A 15,609-nucleotide genomic window follows, 5' to 3' on the forward strand; every position below is an offset into this window, starting at 1 on the left:
ACCCGCCCCCCCCCCCCCCCGCCGGTCGCGCTGGCGGTGACGCGCGGCCGTAAAGCGAGGCGGGCGCGGCTGCCGGCGCGGGTGAGGCTCTGACCTTCCTCCCCTTCTCGCCCGGGGTGCGGGGGCTGCGGGACTCGGCGCCGGGGCTGCAGGGCAGGGCAGGGCAGGGCGGCCCGGGGAGCGGGGGGGCAGGCGGCAGCCCGAGGGGACGGCCCCCAGCCCCGCCGGGCCTCCGGGAGGGCGAGCGGGCCTCTCGGCTGGGCTGGGCTGGGCTGGGCCGGGCTGGGCTGGGCTCCAGTCGCTTTTAGCTACAGAAACCAGGGTCGTTTCGCTCCGTTGCGTTTGTGTTTTCCAGCCTTAGGTTTCGCCAGCGCGTACCTCAGTCCGTAGGGCGCTCGCACGGTTTTAAAAGAGCAAAGCTGCTGAGCGCTACAGTTGCAGGAGTTCCTGGTCGCATGTTTATATGTGTTTATATGTGTATATTTGCCACTGCACGTGTGTGGACAGGGAGAAACGTTCCCAGCAGCAGGGCAGGAAGCAGCCGGTGAAGAGCTGGGAGCGACAGGAGCCCAGTTAGAGCAGCCCTCAGGTGCTGGAGGTGTCTGGCGCCGTGCTGGAGCTGAGGCCAGATGGAAGGGGAGGGGAGAAGGAAACTAGGCGGAATCCGAAATTAAAGAGAAGCCAAAAGCAGGGGAGGCGGAGTAGAAGGAGAAAGGAGCAGCGTTAGAGCAAGCAGGACTGGGTGAGAGAGAGGTACCTGGTGAGGAGAACGGCGCAGCTGCCCTGGAGGTGAGGCTGGGCTTGGCCGGCTCCCCACGGAGGGCTCATGTTGGACTGATTGTTCTTCAGGTAAAAATAAATAGCAGACGAGAACAGAGTCCACTGAAATGTGAGAATGGCCAGTTCTTTAAGAGGTGAAGTGTTGAATCTGTACAAAAATGTAAGTCTTCAATGCCACGAGCACTTTTCCTTAACCAGACAAAACCCTTTTTCTGCCGTGTTTGATCTATAAGAAAATGTTGTTTTCCTCTCAAGCTGCTGTACCTCGGAAGGGAGTATCCCAAAGGAGCGGACTACTTTAGAAGCCGTTTGAAAGCAGCTTTCCTAAAGAATAAAGATGTGAAAGACCCTGAAAAAATTAAGCAACTAATTGCACGGGGAGAGTTTGTTATGAAAGAGCTGGAGGCTTTGTACTTCCTCAGGAAGTACAGAGCCCTGAAACAGCGCTACTACAGCGACGACAGGCGGTGACTGCTGTTAATGGCTCTGCGTGTAACGACACAAATCCCTAAGGATAAACAATAAAAAGAGCTGTAACCCCGGAAGAAATGAGATGTAAATCCTTCGAACCAACTTAAAGTATGAATCAGGACTTTGCGTCCCCTTAAGTAGTGGCTTGAACGGTTTGGGTTTTGTATTACACAGGTAATACAGGTAGTAACAGGTAATATTACAGGTAATAGGTTTTTTTTCTCAACTCCTTTTGACCTCCTTGAACTCAGGCTTCATGTATGACACACTTTTTCAGGAAATAGGGGCAATATGATTCTCTTCTGTTTCACTTTGCTATCCATGTTGAACAGATAGCTCTGCTTACCTGTGTTTGAAGCCTGACTCAGGATGCTTCACTGCTAGTTACTTAGGAGATTCATGTGATTTTGAAAGCCTTTTAATGATTCATTTCCAGTGAACACCTTGTCAAAAGTAAATTCTCAAAGATTTTAACTACATCTGCTCAACATGCAAGAGTCATGGTAGCAGGCTGGTAGAAGTGCTGTCTCACTTGTCTTAGAAAGAAGACTAGAGAGTCAGGAAAGGGATGAATTTAAACAATAGTGGCTTAAACACTTAGATCCTGAGGACAATTCCTGCTACTGCTGATTCCTGATGTGTAACTGCTTTAGCAGGAACATGGAACTTGCTCCTTTCCCACAGTCTGACTGTGGATGTTTTTCTCCATGGCCAGCTCTGTAGACCTTGGCTCAACTAGCACAAGCTTGTGCCAGAACTGATACTCTGCAAGGCTGGTTCTGCCCCACCCCCACAAGGATTAAATGTCACTGGAGATAGAACAGAAACCATATTTGAAATATAGGCAAGGAATCACTGCAGTAGAACCGTTAGCAACAGCAGCTCTTCTCATGTATAAATTCCAATAAGAGAATTTTAAAGAATATGGCAAATTAAGACAGCACACAGCAGTGTGATGAGATGAATGTACTTCAGCTTTTAGTACCAGACTGACATGAAAAACAGCCCTTCCATATCAACTTAGCTCCTCCCATTGCAGCTAAACCTGTTCTGAATGAATCGCTCTATATACAAAATTTAACCTGCAAAATTTAACTTCTAGAAGATTATCCAGACACTAACAGAGGGCTAAAGCACGAGTTTATAGAACAGCAGCAGTTTCACAGTTCCCCCCCCCACATAGGACACAGTCAGTACTAAAGAACATGTCTCATCTTTTCCTCTAAGTTTATGGAAGGCATTTGATAGAATAAAACAAAGAAAGAACACAGAGTACTCTACAACTTTAAAATACTCTGAATAGCTGCTGTTGGACTAGTGAAAACTAGGTCTCTGGGGCGTGTCTGAAGATGGTGCAGACGAGCAGCACGCAGGGGAGCAAACGAGAAGAGCAACCTCAGCTGAAGTGAGGCTCAGCTCACCCCAGCCTGCAGGATGTGAGAGCAGCTGGATCGCTGCCATGAAGCCTTTTGTCACCGCGTGGCGACATCCAGAGGGAGGGAACGCCGGTGGGAGGAGACACCAGCTTTGTGACAGGCCATGAGAAGTGCAAGGCCTTCAGAACAACTTGGGAGAGAAAAAGCAAACCAGGACAGAAACTCACAATAACTATTTTTTATTACATTACAATAAATAGGAGCAGTACAGTTTGACAAAAACAAAAACAAAAAAAAAAGGAAAAAAAAAAAGAGACAAATTCCAGATCACCTCACAGCACATACTCCTAAAAACATTAAAAATTTTAAAACAAAGTGGCTTTTTTTTTTTTTTAACTTAATGTCTGGTATGACCAACATTCCTAGGTCACACCACCAAATTGATGGAAAAACTGGATCACACTGCATATGTTCCACATCAAATAAAGCACAATGTACAAAATGTGCATGTTTCAGTTTACACTATACAAAAATAGTTAAAATACATTCCGGTAAACATATTACATTAAGAAGTCATTCTAGTAAGAAGTTGGCACTCAAGAGGAAAAAGCAGAAGTATTTTCAACATGAAAACACAGGACAGTGGAATAAAGAAATGTTAGGAAAGATTTACCATCTATGTAGCTTTATGTAAACTTGTGACAAAATGATTTCTTAACAGTTTGATGGTCTTTGAAGGTAATAATTGTATTGCTTCATAGTATAGCTGAGCAGAAGATTGTGTCAGTATCTACCCATTACAGAGATTCTGTTATTGTAACAAAATACAAACTGCAACTTTTTTTTTTTTTTTTTAAGTTAGCAAAAATTTTAGGGCAACCAGACTGGTCGAAATCATTAAATTTGAGTTTTGAGAAAAACATCAGTGAAGTTTACCAGCATTACATAAAGCTACTGTAAGAAGGTGTTACTCCCTGACACATGACAATTCAATGTATTAACGTGGTATGCGATTCACATGTTCATTTAGTAGTTGCTATCAGAACAGACAGCATCCAGGTATGTTCTTTGAAAGCATTTCATACAGGGCAAGACAGAGTAAGGATGAGATCAACTTGTGCAAGCTGCAATCCAACATGCTTCACCAATTCTGAACAAATATCAAGACAAAACTGCACAACAGCGGCAAGGATGTGTATTTGTAAAAAAAAGGTAATTAAGGGCTAATCTAAACAGATCTTGTAACTCATTTAGTTGGATTGGTAGCTACAGATCACATTTACTGGAAAAAAAAAAAACCCACCCTGTTTTATATATAGCTTTATATTAGAGCTATATAAATCCACATTTGATGATTGACATTTCAGCTAAAATTTCTCCTAACCGTTTTTAGTTAAATTAGCATAAGAGTTTTATACCAGCCGTAATTTTGCATGCAGCATGACTCAGTTACCAAAAATCTTAAGATTACTTCCATTTTCTCAAAGGATACTATCCACTTTTGCTACATTCTTCATATATTAGCAAGGGTGTCTATAATACACAAATAACTGTCTCCAAAATGTTTTAACCTTGGAAGCTGTAAATTGTTTTTCAACATTGAGAATCTGTTTGTATTCCTTATTGGTCCTTACAATATCATGTTAGGTTCTCCTGTTACTGTTTTTCAGAATATTTCATCATCTGAAGTATATTTCACATCAAAGCTGAAAAGGAGGAGAGGGTCTCAGTGGAGGGTGGGGACTGAGGGAGGCAGGCAGGGAAAGGCATTGTTTCTCAGCCACATTGACATTAAAGAACACACAGCAATCCAGACAGTTCCCCTGCCAGCTTTGCAGCTCTCCACCTACCAGAGTCACTGAGGGGATTTTTTGGCAGAAGCAAAAGAACATGTTTCTCATGCAGTTGCACCCTGACATCGTAGAAATGGTCCAAGTTAGGCAGGTGTATGAAAACTGTACTGTGTAAAATTTCCACCTAATTTTTTTTAAGGTGTACCTTAGGTTACGGCAATGCTGCTATTCCCTGTTCCAAACCTTCCAGTGTCCTGAACTATCCTACTCCAATGTATTTTATTTTACTGGGTACACCAGAGTGACATTTTCAAATTTTACTCTGCAGATGAGTTAGGGACCTTGAAGAAGTGTCCCTTCAGGAACCCAGGCTCTAATGAAACTATCAATGTGACATTTACAGTAAGACAACAGGAGCTGGTAACACTGGAATTACTGGCTCTTACTTTAGTGCAGAATAACTAGACTACTGCAGTACCAAAAAAAGAAAGCTTCTGCAAAAATTCTGCATTAATTCCAATCAGGAGAAAAAAAAAAGAGGAGGGGAGTGTGAAATCACAAGAGAACTTAACCACAGAGAAAGACAACATTAAAATCTTCATCTAGCTTCATGACAGTCCAGACACTGGAATGCCACTCACCAACCATTTAATCTGTGCAACAAAACTAGTACTTCACAAACATCACACAAACAACATTGACTCTGGAAACCATGTTCTATGCTGACAGTTTGTGCAAATTCCACACCATTTTTATGGCATAGTGGATTTCCAAATTTTTTGCATGAAGCAGCTAAATTCCAACTCATTTAATGTTACTGGAATTTAAAATTCCTCCCCTATTTTGCACAAAATGGGCATCTGGAAATACCTAATCCCACTCTTGGGGGAAAAAAAAAAACAAGTTTTACTTCACTCTATAATTTAGGATTCCTTGATTTAATTCTTATGGTAAATTCTGGATCCATGTATGAATTAACCTAAGAATTTGAATCAACTTCTCAGTTAAGGCTTTCTAGTATTTCCTGGAGACACTAAGGGTGAAATCCTGTACCTACTGAACAAAGCTACTTGGAAGATTTGCTAGTGATGGTCAGGAGAGCTAAGATTTCACCTTGGTCTTCAGACACAAAAGGTTAGTGAAAGTTGTAAAGCAATGCATCAACAATAGCAAATCAACCTAATTAGAACTTTTACTTTTTCCATTGCCAGATGTGCATTGTTGTCTTTTTCTTTTTTTTTTTTTTTAATAGAAAAAATAGAGTCTTTCAGGAGTGACTGTGACAAATTGCAGTGAAAAAAATTTTTGTGAAAGTTTTATCTTTACATTCATTAAAGTTGATCTGAAGTGCTACAAGACTAGATGCCTAGAAGCAAAATCTACAGGAAGACTATAAAGGCTTCTGGTCTCTATATTGCAGTCTAAAATAAAAGGCTGAAATGAAAGTCTCTTTTGCTAACTATTCCTTTTTCCCCAACCAGATTTAAAAACCAAAAAATTAAAGGGGATGTTAGAGCATCATTTCATTGTTTGGTTTGCACACAGAACAGAAGTTCACAATCAGTAAGAAAAATAGGAAGTTAGCAACTGTGCATGCACCAAAGAGTCCTAAGACAGTTCCCAGGTTTTTATGTGTGGGGTTTTTGTTTGGTTGGTTTTTTGTTGTTTTTTTTTCACAGGCATTGCTCGTTCAAGAACCAACAGTCAAAGAATACTGGCACTTTAAGAGGAATGAAGTTTCCACTGTCATTTAAAACAAGCATTCAGGTAAAGCTAACAGGATCATGAAGCAGAAAGTAAAGTAATGCTAAAACAAATGCTAATAATTTAGTGTAATGTACAAAAATTACTTAAGTACTTCTTAAGAATAAGGATAAATTGTATTTACATAATTATACACTTTGTCTTTGTCTTCTTTTTCTTCTTTTTACCATCTTTGCTCATCTTCTCTTTGTGTTTTCTGATTTCTCGAACTAATGTATAGAAGGCATCATCAACACCCTGAAACGATACATACATGCACATGTTAAGATCATGTTAACATACTTACATGCTTGCTTAGGTACAGCCTGGTTTCCTCTGACCTGCTCAGGTGAAGTGTGTTCAATCAGCAGTCTGTTTTGCTGCCTACCAGGAGAGCTTACACTGTCTTCTCCCTGCTGAGGCTTTTAGAGTGTCCCCTTGAGTAGACTGTGGGTTGGAGGAACTGCCAGGGCAACAGTCCTCTCAAGCATTCCTGTGTCTTGGGAAGGGGTGTGCTGGGATAAACATGTTCAAATGGAAGGAGAATGACAAGTTGTCTCTTGTCATGTAACAGGGACAGGTCTGCCTGCATTACTGTGCATGGGCAGAGGGGCCTGGAGCAGAGCAGCTCTATGGGTGTGCTGCTGTCATTTGAACAATTACTCCTGGCTGCAGGCTGTTCCTCTCCTGAGTTCTGAGGAGCACTGACACCACAACGTGAATGAACCCTTTTGATGCTAGCAACAGCCAGCACCTGCCTGCCCTCTTCCTCAGCTGCTCCCCAGGCTGGGCTTACAGCAGCCTGTGGGTGATTAGTGCTCAGGGGCTGCCCACAGATATCCCACAGGTCCAACTCCATTAGTGATGTCATAAGGAATGTAATTTAGTGTCCTGCCCTCTTCCCCATCTCAAAAAGGGCACCTTGTCCCACCTCAAACTAGAAAACTATTGATATCACATGCTTGATTGTATCTATATTATTATTACAGAATAAAGTGCTGAAGCATTAGTTAGCTTTGCTTATGGCCTTAATAATCTGTACACAGCTTTAAAAAGGAAATGCAACTATTTGTAGTAAGAATTCAATACCAAGATAGTTATGATAATTCACATATTCAGATCACTTCTCAGGCAAACTGATACAGTAATCATATCACAAGTTTATAAATCTTTACATATGCAAATCAAATCAATCCCATGTTTCAATGATAAATTATTTAATAAATCATACTATTCAAATTATACAAAGCCACATGAAATGGTATCTACAGTGCTATACAAGGTACAGTCACTTAAAACCTTCACAGTTCCAATAGTTAAGCTACAGACAAAAAGCCAATGTTTTTTCACACCGAGCAGTTTTTCATTTTTTGGGAGGGAGGGTAGTTATAACTGACAATAACTCTGCTCAGAGAAGTCCAACATGTAAAAGCCTGCTATGAATCCTTATCAAGTACAGTGTTATACAGTTACTTTGTAACAACCTATTTATGTGACAATTTCTTCTATTTCCTAGCTTTCAGGTTGCTCCAAACGCCTATCAGGTACCCATGGTGTTAGTTAGCCTTGATATTTAATAGGTTAAGTACTGATAGTTATAAGATAATGAAGATGAAGCAATCTTTTACAGAGATGAGAAATAGTTACATAATATTAATGTGTCACAGCAGCCAGCTGCAGCACTGGGTCTAGGAATTGAGCCCTACAACTGTCAGGCAGCTACCTATCTCTTGGCAGCTACAGTTGGCCTTCAAGCTGCCAGTAAAACCCAGCAGTTTCTGTTCACTCCTGTACACCTACTTCAGTAAAAGAACTGAAAGTGAACTCTGAAAAAAAGTTTAACAACAAAAAGCCAGAAATCACCTAATTCTTTACTGTTTCGGTTCCAACACCAAATGGTGATGAAACGTAATATGTAAAGTCCGAACAGTAGGGAGGTGTTAGCTTCACTCATAAATCAATGCTCCCAATATCATGTAAACGTATTTTAAACCTTCACAAACTTCATACAACATTTACAAATAACTGATGTTTGATCCAAGTCCTTAGCAGCCTCTATCCCAATTCCAGTAGCACACTTAAACAAGGTCTTGTAACGTACAAAATACACTTGCAAATAACTTACTCTACATTTTAAAGTACTATTGATCAATATAAAATTGAGGTAGCTTGCCTAATATGAGAGTAGCCTTAGTTTTGGAAAAGGTCATATTCCCCATGAGTATCTTGAGAATCAGAAATGCTTAGTATTATCTTATAGAGAGCTAGTTCCTTTTCCTTCTAATTTCAGTATTAATGCACAGAGAGAATTATGTAGCAATGTTCCTGTAGGGAAATTATCTAGAAGTAGTGACAGTTCAAAGTGTATTTACTGCAGTTCTCATCTCAGCCAGCCAGCTAGGAGGACAGTACTAAGCATTAATCACAACAGACAGTAGAACAGTTTCATTCTTAGAACAGAAAAATGGTGTAAGAAAAACTCTGGACAATGTTCTTCTAACAAAACTGTTCATACTTCCTTACAAAACTACCTCTTAGCATTTCACACTTGTCATTAACATGTTAGAAAAATACTCATTACAAGGACAGTCGTTGGCTTTCAGTGGTATCTTCAAATGAGACACACTCAAAAATTGCAACTCGTCATCAAACAAACAACCTTCCATCATTAAACTGTTTTTTAAATTAAATACAGAAAACACAACTTGTACAAAGTAATATCCTTGGCCTTTACACTAAACAAGAATATTCAGGGCCTTTAAACACAACTTCACAGTTAAGGCTGAAATCTTTATTCTACCTAGTAAGGTGATCACCTTTTAAATACAGTGCATGTTGCAAAATACTAGGTAATTAACTTAGCTTTTACCCTTACATTTACAGCTTTATAGATCAAGCCTTTAAAATTATTAATTGTGCATTTGGTAGTTTGGTCCTGCCACAATTCTTCTTAAATTCAGGTAATGAATATAACATTACACACAAATCTACATTTAGAATGAATAATTTAGAAATAATCTGTGAATTAGAACTGGAGAACTCAAGATAAATTGAGGTCTTTCACTTTTTTAGTCTGTGGATTCAATTTTAAATGTAAAGTAGTGGATACTTTGCTTACAGAAGGTTCCTAAAGGCATCAGTACTGTTAGATCAAAGGTGGCCAACCTTTCCAGTGACTTCTTTCAGTAAGAAAGGACTCCATGCAGCTGACCTTCCTCCCTCTTAAAAGGGAATTATTGTGTGCAACCTTTTTGGTCAGCAAAATATGTACTGAATGAGGGCTTTAAATCCAAGCTCAGGACTAGAAATAAAAAAAAAAATCATAGTGCATGCTCAGAACTATACCACACTGCCTCAATTAAGGTGCATCAACAGAGTGTGCTCCTGGCACTTGATTTTCCAAAGGGCAACTACAAAAGGGAACAGAAAAAATCAGAGACAATCTCCTCCTGGCTACAACTTTTATTTGGAATTCCACAAGGTCCCATGACCATACAGAAGTCTGGATATATAGTTGCATGGCTAAAAGTATGCATGAGACTTGGCAGCTAATGTGGCTATCAATAAGAAACCCTAAATTCATAAGGAACTGGGAATTCCTTAATATCCCATCCTCAAAAATAGACGCCTAAATGATATTTAAATTATTGAAAAGAGTATATTTTTAAAAATATATACATACACACATGTATTAGTCATGAGGAAGAGAAAATATTTGTGCACCTTTGTAGTACTATGGAAAAATATTAAGAAACTAGAATTTTTTAAAATTCAAATCTTGAACTATTGCAATTAAAAATTTTAATATTAACCCATCTCAATCTGAATAACATTATCTATCTAATTTATGCATTAAATAAACTTTTCAGTGCTTTCCAGAAGAGATCTTTTGATGATTTTACACTGAGTTGTAGAAATTTCTTGTAGCTAATTAGAAATTACAAACAGAGCCAAAGATGTTTTCTGCTATTTGTCTAAAAACCAAAGGAATTAACTTCTTGGAAAGCACAAGCAGTTCATGGTAATCTGGATAGTCATCTTTCAAGTATCTTGTACAAGATTAATATAACTAAGACAGCATCCCATAAGCAGCAAGAACACCCCCCACATCCCCTATTAAATGCAGAAGGAAACAAAGGGATGTAGGATGAGGAAAAGGCTGAGGTGCTTAATGACTTACTTGCCTCAGCCTTTAATAACAGCACCAGTTATATATACTGCAGGAATCCAACTCCCTAAACTGGGGGACATGGACCAGGAGCAGAATGACCCACCCACAATCCAGGAGATGGTCAGTGACCTGCTCTACAATACAGATCTGCATAAATCTATGGGGCTGGATGGGATGCACCCAAGAGTGCTGAAAGAGCTGGGAGGGATGCTCAACAAGACATTTTCCATCTTTTATCAGCAGTCCTGGCTGACCAGCAGATTGGAAATGTGCCAACACAACCCCCATATATAAGAAGCAACAGAAGGATGATCTGGGAAATGACAGGCCTGTTAGTCTGACTTCAGTAGCAGGGAAGCTGATGGAGCAGATTATCCTGAGTACCATGATGTGGCACATGCAGAACAACCAGGTGATCAGGCCCAGTCAGCATGGGTTCATGAAGGGCAGGTCCTGTTTGACTAACCTCATCTCCTTCTACGACAGGATGACCTGCTTATTGGAGAAGGGAAGGGCTGGGGATGTTGTCTACCTTATGTTTTGCTGGATAAAAAACTGGTTGGATGGCTGGGTCCAAAGAGTTGTGTTCAGTGGAGTTAAATCCAGTTGGTGGCCAGTCACGAGTGGTGTTTCCCATGGATCAGTGCTGGGGCTGCTCCTGTTTAACATCTTTATTGATGACTTGGATGAGGGGATCGAGTGCACCCTCAGTAAGTTTGCAGATGACACTAAGATGGGTAGGAATGTCAATCTGCTTGAGGGATCTGGACAGGCTTGATCCATGGGCCAAAGCCAATTGCATGAGTTTCAATAAGGCCAAATGTTGGGTCCTGCACTTTGGCCACCACAACCCCCAGCAGCACCACAGGCCTGGGGAGGAGTGCCTGGAGAGCTGCCCAGCAGAGAGGGACCTGGGGGTGCTGACTGACAGCCAGCTGAACATGAGCCAGCAGTGTGCCCAGGTGGCCAAGAAGGCCAACACCATCCTGGCCTGCATCAGGAATAGTGTGACCAGCAGGACAATTCCTACCACCTTGTTCTCCTCTCAAGAAAGCCCACAGAAAGGAAAATCGAAGATAATTCAGAATCTTTAAAGTCCCTGTATACAAAAAGAAATTCCACTTAGAGGTATGGCTGTATCAGTAAGACAGCAGGAACCAGCAAAGGTGGTTTTCAGAAGGCTTCAGAAAGTAGGCTTATGCAATTTAATTCATTTTGTTCTCATCAAAAGTCATCCTGCCAAGCAGGTGCTTGTTGTGTTTTGATAACTAGAAGAGAGTAAAATAAAGTCTTTTGATGGCATCAATTTTATTGATATTTGGATGCAAGACTAGGGAGCTTCCCAACTGAAGTTTACAGTTTCCTGCAAAAGAAACCTTTGATACAAACAGTATCACAAAGTGTATTTTTTTTAAGGAAACATCTAAAGAATCACCTCAGAGCATTCATTCATCACTAGAAAGACGAGAATAAAATAAGCCTGAGCAGATCTAGTAAAAACTGATATGAAACAAAGCATCTCCTCCCTTCCCTGGAAAGAGGAATAAAACTCCCCTTATTGAAAGGAATATTCCTAGAGTTGTGACAGTCTCTTTGGGATACAAGTCAAATTCCACTACCTCTCTGCAAGGTGTTTTGAAGTATGAAAAAAAACACTCTGAAAAGTGGACAGTTTGTCTTTTATACACTGGGAAATTCCAGGTCATCCTCCTCTTGGACCAATATGTAAGGAATAACAAGCCACTCTCTAGTTGTTACCCTGGTACAGAGTAACAGTTAACTGCTGCAGTAAGAGACAAAGAATTAATTGGATAGTAATATATGCAAAGAGGTATTCTGAGGGTTTGTTCAAAAAGCATTGGAAATTTAAGACTAGCACTTCCTCCATATCAGAGTTTCTTATTCCTTCTCCCTCTTCCCTTGTTTTCTTACAGTGGAGTATACAGATAAAAAAAGGATTTTGTGAGACATGGGGGCTTTTTTTGTTGTTGATGATTTTGGTTGCCCCTCCCCCCCTTCAGTTTTACTTCACTATTGCTTTCCCCACCCCCTTCTTGTAAAGGCTCTCAAAAAAGTGAATCCTTACCATCTGGATCACTCATGGCACTATAGTTGGCAAAAAAAGAAAACTAACGTGTTTTCTGGAAATGGTAAGGGTAAATTTTTTTTAAGCTGAGGGAAAACAAGGTCAAAATGGCATAGCAGAAGGAAAGCCCTGAGAATTAAGAAATCCTGGGTGCCAGCTCTTAGCCAAATGCTGCTTTGCTGGATTAGGAACCTCCTGTTTCTGCATCTGAGAAGGACTATAAATATTATGATCCCCCCCCCTCAGTTCATCAGCCTGAAGATTCAATCAATGCTCACTTCAACAGTATCTGCAACGTAGCCGTAATAAAACTTTGTCCTCTTAAGTTCTTCACACTCAAGACTAGGTCTCCATTTCACCCATTAAGAATTCAACGTGTAGTAAAGGTTTCTTGTTAATCCATTTATAAAAAGGAACATGAAACAGTAAATCCATAGTACTTGCATGTTTGCTAGGAATATTATTCAGGACTACTATGCTGACATCTGATTGGTTTTATATCTTAAATCATGTCATCGATTAACCATTAAACGTCTGATTTGCAAGACACTGTCAATCATTTTTATTTGGCAAGTGATTTGTTACACTTATCCTGTTACATTACAGAACTTACCCTGTTACATTACAAGGCATTTTTTAATTTTCACGCACCCTGGAGTCTTTTCTTCTTTGCTGATTTTTTTCACTCTGTACTGTCGAATCTCACGCACCAATGTATAAAAAGCATCCTCCACTCTCTGCATTGCAAAACACAACTCCTTTAAAACTGCTTCATTAACAGTCGTGACATATTGGGACACCCGTGGCAGGGGAAAAAAAAAGCCCAAAACACAACACAACCACTGAAATTATGAGCTTTACTTGGAGAAGTATATGGATCTCCATTTATATATTTAAAAACTTGGGCTTGCACATTTGCTGCTGGATAAATACTTGTTAGTGCAAGCAAAAGAGACACACTTAGGGAATGTACTGACTACCATTTAATGTGAATATCTCTGTTTCAAGCCCTCCTTTTTTCCTGTGGAAGGTAACACTTGGACAAAGAGAAGAAGAATTATTTTCTTCCATTACATATCATACTGATAATAATACTGCTTGTGTTACTGAATCTTTTCACACATCTTTGTGGGCATGGTGTATTTAGCAGGTACAAAACCTGATTAGGGTGGTAACCAGTGGGTACCTATAAATACACACAGTGAACCACCTATTTTCACTTCTTAGCCAAAGTGAAAACCTGTTACTGTTTGGGTAGACAAAGAAAAGTAAGATACAGAGCAAGCAGTATGCTATTAGATATTTAAGTCATGGCAAAGTGCTTTTAAGAAAGACCTTAAGTGTATTATATTCCAGGGTACATTTCAGTATAGTAAGTAATTAGTTACTGAAATTATAGAAGTTACTCTTCAATGCAGAAATAGCAACAAGTTAATTATTATCACCTTTAGGAGCTTGGCTCTTAAGAGTGTACAAGGCACACATCATCTGTTCTCCCTGGGCCAGGCTTGGGCAACCACAAGGGTCCCATAATAACAACTAAGTGTGAATAGCCTGGGAAGTTTTGCTGCTCAAATTTTTCTCACACTGAGGAGAGCTCTTCCAATATTCCAGGGATGACACAGAACTGCATTTTACTTCTCCAGTCTCACACCCTACCTTTCTGTATCTCTGTGTTTAGGCTACTTGCAGATGATGACACAATAAGCATTTTTAAAAAGTATGAGGACTGAAGATCTCTTTAAGCAAGATAAAATGGTACCATACCAGCTTTAGTGGTAATAGATTTTATTTTAAACAGATTGTATCTGTGCATAAACTTTAAAAAAATGGATAAATCTGTGAGGCTGCTGTTCAAACAAGATGCAAAATGTTTACCTGCAGTTTTTAAATGAGAGCAAACCCCTCCTCTGCCCTACTGTCAATCTCATTACTTGTGACCTCCGTCCTATCAACTGATACATATTAACATATTGTTAATTTAATACAAACTCATTATTTGAAAATAAAAACAGAGCAGACTGATGATTGTGGAAGACAGTCTAACCCTTTAAGCCTCAAAACTTCATTGCTACCCAAACACACTATCTGGGCTTGTACTTGGCAGATTTTCCATAAATTATCTCCCCAACTCATCACCCTATTATGCACCTAAGAAGAAAAATAGCTAACAGTTACTGCTGCAGTTCATGGGTCTTTTTGCATGAACTGTGCCATAGGCTATCCCATTTAAGACTCTTTAGCATACTGCTGCCTATCTGAAGGTTCTTCTGAACTATAGCCACTTGAATTTAAAGATTAATTAGATTTATTTCTTGGATTATACTGCTAGGATGAAGTATGGACGAGGTGACAAGTCTTACATTCCAGGTCTGAGAGTTTGCAAAATAAAAAGGGAAGCCACTAAACACCAGCAAAAACCAAGTAAAGCTCATACTTTCATGTTTTCCTAGAAGGAATGGAAGTTTATTCCTGAAGAGGAAATAGCAAACATTGATCAGCTGCTATGTGCCAAAGCACAGGCTGTAAAACAATCAACATTTTTGCAAATCTACTGTTTCACAGCAGAAATATGTAATTTGATTATGTAGCTGGCACATGAATAATTAGGTAACAATTGTTCAGTCAATGTTTATTGCCAACTTTCCCATCACCAATATGAGCTGTAATTTGCTTTAGCAATGCAGAGAGAGGGAGAGACACAGGCAGAGTGAGAAAAGAAATTGCTAATACTGCCACCACCAAGAACAGCCTTATGAGTCCTGTTGAAAGAAATAATTCTGAAAGAAAATCTGTACAGAAACACATCTGCTAATTTAATTAGCACAAGGTGACATTTTAAAGAGCCAGGTGCCAGTCTTACAAACTTAAGAAGTCATTTTAATACAATTTTGTTTTAAGAGTCTTCAGTATCTTTTCCTTAACTAAGCATGGACCATACATCTAAAATATGATTAACCAGTTCTTTCAGCTGTTAGAACTGGAAGCAAAAACATACTTTGGCAAGTATTAAGAACTTCAAAATCTAAACAGCCCAAAGAACCTATGACCTTGAGGCAATGTTTTTGAGATGCTTTTGAGTCCTAGGAGGCAGCTAAACAGTCAATTTAAAATATGACTGTGTACAAAGAAAGACTATTTCAAATACAGATCAAAGTACAAACAGGAATTTTCACATTCTGCTTCTGT

The 15,609-nt window shown here is 39.7% G+C and overlaps 2 protein-coding genes across 5 annotated transcripts in view; one reads left to right on the top strand and one right to left on the bottom strand.

Annotated features, from left to right (window-relative positions):
* Positions 1-34: 34 nt before the first annotated feature.
* ETFRF1 (electron transfer flavoprotein regulatory factor 1) lies at positions 35-1,329 on the top strand. Its single transcript, XM_051615985.1, has 3 exons — positions 35-81; positions 850-940; positions 1,036-1,329. Exons 2-3 carry the CDS (start codon positions 896-898, stop codon positions 1,249-1,251), a joined length of 261 nt encoding a protein of 86 aa, XP_051471945.1. The 5' UTR covers positions 35-81; positions 850-895; the 3' UTR covers positions 1,252-1,329.
* Positions 1,330-2,850: 1,521 nt separating this feature from the next.
* KRAS (KRAS proto-oncogene, GTPase) overlaps positions 2,851-15,609 on the bottom strand; it is a 28,386-nt gene continuing 15,627 nt past the window's right edge. For 2 of the 4 annotated variants that reach the window (XM_051615971.1, XM_051615947.1), the window contains 2 exons: positions 13,034-13,157; positions 6,323-6,421 (listed from right to left, as the gene is read on the bottom strand). In XM_051615971.1, the coding sequence (XP_051471931.1) occupies positions 13,038-13,157 (120 nt within the window). In that variant the 3' untranslated portion in view covers positions 6,323-6,421; positions 13,034-13,037. Of the gene's footprint in view, positions 6,422-13,033; positions 13,158-15,609 lie in introns of all 4 variants that reach the window. The other 2 variants (XM_051615963.1, XM_051615954.1) reach the window with 1 other exon arrangement.

Source organism: Apus apus, chromosome 1 (assembly GCF_020740795.1).
Source record: "Apus apus isolate bApuApu2 chromosome 1, bApuApu2.pri.cur, whole genome shotgun sequence".
NCBI lineage: Eukaryota > Metazoa > Chordata > Aves > Apodiformes > Apodidae > Apus > Apus apus.